The sequence below is a fragment of the Typha latifolia genome, chromosome 3, assembly GCF_019914945.1.
Source record: "Typha latifolia isolate L0001 chromosome 3, TyphaL0001v2, whole genome shotgun sequence".
NCBI classification, from domain to species: domain Eukaryota; kingdom Viridiplantae; phylum Streptophyta; class Magnoliopsida; order Poales; family Typhaceae; genus Typha; species Typha latifolia.
In genome coordinates this window covers 8,239,811-8,245,213 of record NC_133088.1, presented here as the reverse complement: position 1 = coordinate 8,245,213, position 5,403 = coordinate 8,239,811, and the positions used below count along the sequence as shown (strand labels likewise).

At 40.2% G+C, this 5,403-nt stretch overlaps 1 protein-coding gene across 1 annotated transcript; it reads right to left on the bottom strand.

Annotated features, from left to right (window-relative positions):
- Positions 1-3,605: 3,605 nt before the first annotated feature.
- Positions 3,606-4,706, bottom strand: LOC140784829 (uncharacterized). The gene has a single exon (XM_073132413.1). The coding sequence runs from the start codon at positions 4,655-4,657 to the stop codon at positions 3,749-3,751; it is 909 nt and encodes a 302-aa protein (XP_072988514.1). The 5' UTR covers positions 4,658-4,706; the 3' UTR covers positions 3,606-3,748.
- Between the last annotated feature and the right edge of the window lie 697 nt (positions 4,707-5,403).

The window sequence follows — 5,403 nt, the reverse complement described above, 5'->3', positions numbered from 1 at the left end:
TCGATTGCGTCGTGCCCAGCAAATTTGTTTTTTTGGGTTATTACAGCATTGGTGTCGCACTCCTATCAGGCTCCACCACCGTTAGTCTTGGGTTGTATATCAAAGGTGGGGAATGATGTATAGGAATAGGTAAAAGAGGAAGATTGACACTAACATATCGCACCTGGACCTATGAGGTATCGGTTCAGTGTGGTCCCACCGTTGGTCCTTCTTAAGGCACCAATCTTCGTCGAGGAGATGACGAAGCCAATCGGTTCATGACATATTCCTTTAAAGCATTATGATCATTCGACCTATGAGGTATCGGTTCGGTGTGGTCCCACCGCTGGTCCTTCTTAAGGCACCGATCTTCGTCGAGGAGATGACGAAGCCGATCGGTTCATGACATATTCCTTTAAAGCATTATGATCATTCTACATTGCATCAACATGATGTAGCAATGTTTGGAACATGCCTCTAAGTTCATCCGCCAAGCCTATGTTCACACCTATAGACGTTGGTTGACTCGGTCTTGCCATGGTTGCCCCAAAGGAATCGACCTCACGGTTAGGGTTATCGTGGATTGAGTCTTCCCTTGTTGGTGTGTTGTCCATTGTTCTCCTTGTTGATGCCATCTACCTTGTTTCCACCATTAATGGAGGTCTGGGGTTCACTTGGCTTTGATACCATTAATGTCCTCCCACAGCCCTGAAATGAATGTGCTCATCAATGTTGGTTAACGGTAGAGATTAGAAGCTTGACTATAGAGGAGACAAAAAGGGAGAAGTAGATCGACCCTACAGAACTAGAGAGATCGGTTAACGGTAGAGATTAGAAGCTTGACGATACCGTTCTGACTGGACAAGCGGTGTTGGTTGGTGAGGAGGGATGAGGTGATGTTGAGGCTTGCGGCCAAGTTGAGAGGGGTGATAAACAAGACTAAAAACTAATTAATCTTTCATTAATGCATATCTAAAAATATAAGTCATAAGGCCCTATTTACAGAGAATAAAACATAAGAGTTCTAAATAAATTTATAGACTTAACTAAACTAGTCTTCATTATCCTTCTCAGAATATTATTTTGTTCTGCCATAGATATATTCCAAATCGAAGAAAACTCTAAAAATGAAAGTTCTAGAACATGACATTACTGATTAACCAAGTTTCATAATATTCAGACTCCTAAAAAGAATCTTCTAATTATTTTTCTGAAACTGTGCAAAGTTAGATTTAACTAATTAAATAAGATTCTAACTAACAAACTAAGACTTCGACTAAACTATAAAAGTAGATTAAATAAATAGACTTAATCCATTGAGCCCAATGTTCCCTATATACAATTCGAACTAATCTGGTTCACATCAATCCACCACGCTTCTGTCCAACTTGTCCTTAAGGTGTACATGGTGGTTTCCTAACCTTTTGTAATTGCCGAATTATTTCCTCCAATATTTGAGTTGAGTCCAACAGCACAAGAAAAGGCTATGGCTAAGCTAAGTGTAGCCCAATGTAGTCTACTAGTTGGTGCTCGACCAATTCAAGACTAGACTCGCTCACAATCCAATGTGGACTCAAGTCAAGTCTAAGCCTCACGCATCGAGCTGACCAATTTGTGCTTTGGTACATCACTTATGGGCTAATGCATTGGATTGTTAAGATCTACCCACGGTTCATCTACTCGAAGGTGCAGTTCAATATATTCTGCCCATGGATCACCCTCCTCGAATCGGTCGATTACCGGTGCGGTTTTAGCCACCATTGCCGCAACTTGATCTAGTTTGGTGGGTTCGCTCGAATAGGTCGATGTTTCCACTGTGGTGGTTGTAGGTGAAAGACTTAGTGTTGCCACCTTGACACCAATAACATCGGCTAGTGCGATGCCCTAGCCACTTCTCGATCCGCCCCATCTCTTATCAATTAGCTTGCATCTCCTTAATGAAACAGAGGAGTAGCAAGTCCATATAGACTTGCTTATCCTTCGACTAGTCTTACCTTGCATGGGAGGTTCCAAATTGATTAAGACTAGTTAAGGTGGTTCGAGGTTCAACCATTCTAATACCAAATTGATACAAACTGATTTGGAGTCGGTCCAAAATCATAGGTTGTTCTGAATAGTCAGGGGAGATATTCGCTAAATATTTTTCTGATACCAAGAAATTATGAAACCAGCCGAAATAGCTTTGTAACTTCTAGATCTACGTTTTAGATATTTAGAACCTTATCATATTTGGATAAGATCTAGGTCTAATCTTGATGCCAAGCTGACGATGGTGTTGGTGGTGGGTGTAGTTTGGCTTATAGATGTTGATGGAGTGGATAATTGATTGTGGTGATTTGATAGATTGATACTATAAAGGAGAAAGAAGAGAAGAAGTGAGATTAGAACCTAAACCACAAATGAGGGAGATTAGAAGTTAAACAAGACCATTCCGATAGGAGAGGCAGTGTTGGTTAATGAAGAGGGATGATGAGACGTTGAGACCGACGACCAAGTTGAGATGGGAGATAGACAAGGGCAAAAGCTAATTAATCCCTCATTAATGTATACCTAAGGTATAAGCCATAAGGCCCTATTTATAGAGAATAAAACATAAGAGTTCTAAACATACTACTTAAGCTAAATTGGTCTTACTTATCTAACTCATAATATTTCTTTATTTCACCGTAGATAGAGTCCAAATATGAGAAAACTCTAAATATGAAAGTTTTAGATTAGGATGTCACCAATCTTATGCTAGTAGTTTCATAATATTCGAAAGTCTGATGAATATCTTCTAATTATTTATTTAAATTTATGCAGAGTTATTTAGCTAATTAAATAAAATTTTAACATATTAAAACTATGACTAAATTATAAAAACAGATAAAATAAATAGACTCAACCTACTGAGTAATTATCCCCTAGATGATCCGAGCTAACTAACTTCATATCATAAATGGTCAAAACCATCCTGTATAATTGTCTTGAGTACAAGTCATGTTTTCAATGCTGTTTGCAACACGACTGACAACATTTTAAAATGTCAAGACAAATGTTCCTAGCATTTCTATTTAAATATCAGGAAATAGACTACTTTCCCGGCACTTGCTAAGTGTTAGCAAAGTTTACCAAATTCTGTTTTACTAGGATGTTGTAATGCTAGCACAATTTTATACCTGCGTTTAGAAGAAAACGCTGGCCAAAGAATTGCTGATTATAAAATTTAGGATGCTTCTGAAAACGTCAGTATGAAACTCCTGATGACAAATATATTTCCTAACTATTAAAATATAAAATATAAAAATTATTATACTTTGATAATTTAAATTTTTTAGAATATTAATGAGTACGTTTTGAAGTAGCTTAAAACAAAGGTTTTAGTTCGAATCCTACTTTTTGAAGTAGCTTAAAACAAAGGTTTTTTTCCTACCGCTTTTTGTTATGCGTCTAGAGCGACATATGCTTTGTTCTCTGTGGTGCACGTTACCCAATAAATACAAAAACTCTCGTTTGATGTTATCTGATCTGTCATCGATCTTTCAAGGGAAGAGAGCATGTGAAATTAGGCAGTAAAATTAGTTACAGTTTTCGTAGACAAACTGAGCAAGAGAACCGTAAGATAGTCGCTTAGATTAAGAGTTTATAGAAAATAACAGAAATATGCAGCCTTTTACATTTGATTCAACGGGCAACAAACAAAGGAAATTAGCAAGGAAATGCAGACAGAATACTAACCCAACTACTTAATACCCCCACAGACAGAGCACTCCCTCTAGAACACCCAATACTAGGAAACTCCGCACGTTCCGAAGATAAAACCATGAATCAGAAAGGAAACGACCAGACCTACCCCCATCCCAAGCCAATGCTCTAATCCTCCCATGCATCCACTATCATATGGACTATTATCCACAAGAGGTTGGCTATTGAGCCCAAATGCCTGACTCTCTGCACTTACCGGTGCCTGTGGCTGCTGCTGGTTGTAAATTTTGCTAGGCTGTGGCAGCTGCTGCTGTTCCTGTTCCGACGACTGCCCGAACGGAAGGTTCTTATCATAACCAATAGGTTGGGCAAACGGAGGCAGTGCCGGAGCCAACCCGGGCGATCCAGGCAATCCGCATCTTTGGTTCTCTCGCGGGTCGTCGCTTGCCTTCCACGCTAGCTCCCCGTCCTTGTCTCTGATCCTCATGTCGCCCTCGTCCACCAACTCCAACGTCTGCAGGAAGTTGTTGTCAGCTGACTGTGCCTCGTTGTTCCATACCGAGTTGCTCCCGTCGAACACCTCGAGCCCATTCCACGAGAACACGAGAGCGCACGTGTTCACGGTGCTCACCGGCGCGCACTCCGACTCCCACATGCTGCTCTGGGTGGTGGTGTCTTGGACCTGGATGTAGCAGAATTCGCTGCCGAAACCTCCTGCTCCGGGGGCAGTCTCACGGCGGAGGAAGTACGCGGTGTATTTGCCGGATGGGGAGGTGAGGAAAGGGATGGTGTTTTCTTGTGACGCAGGAGGGATGCTGGCTAGGATCTGTTGCTTTGTGGTCCTCCGGATTACGCCTGGTAGGTTGGTGGTGGCTTGCGAGGGCTGTGAGAGGAAAAAATATGAGATGAAGAAGTAGAGAGTGAGCAATTTGTGGAGCTCCATATCTTGCTTGATTGGGTTAGTGGTGAATGAGCAGTGTTGTGGGGAATGCATGGCATAATGCTGGTTTTATAGGGAAAAACTATTCAGCAATGTAGTTGGAGGTGCGGACTGCTTTAGTTTGAAAATGAATATGGGTGGGGTTGGTGATCACCTAGTCCTGTAATAAGAGGATTAGGAGAAAACGAGGCTAAATTAAAGTTAGCATACTCTGTCTTCGTTGGATCAGCTAGCTTCTTTAATAGTATGCTGTTTCCCTTTGACTGTTCCTGAAATAATAACAAGTTCAAAAAATGTATAAATGATTTTGATATCCAATGGGAACTTGCGACTACCAAATAGTTTGGACAATAGAGGATTTGTTGACATCTGACGCTGTAGAAAAAGTGCCTTTCCATATGGGACCGCAGCCATGGGTGTCGACGAGCTAATCGTTCCAAGGAATGGTTTATTCGGCTCAGAATAGAATGAGCAATTTCTACCAAAAACTAAATAAATTTCTATTTTTGCATTTATACCCAGTTTAGAATCTCTCTGGCAATTTTATCAAATCTCTGGGTAAAACGACAGACTTCTTTTTTAAACTTATTTCCAGAATATTTAATCTCTCAATGCTTTTATTTTTTGGTATTTAATTTTGTCTGTCCTTATTTTTATTTTCTTAAAGAAAGTGGAATATGTCTCCAATTTCGGAGGGAAAAGTAGTATGTTCTATGTATATACATTGGCGGCAACAACCATATTTTTATTCTTTTTACGTTGTCATGGTATCATTTGCCAGTGATGATGGGTATTTCTTG

Bases quoted from the DNA above. Each gene is read 5' to 3' on its own strand.
- LOC140784829 (XM_073132413.1), bottom strand. From the start codon at position 4,657: ATGCATTCCCCACAACACTGCTCATTCACCACTAACCCAATCAAGCAA.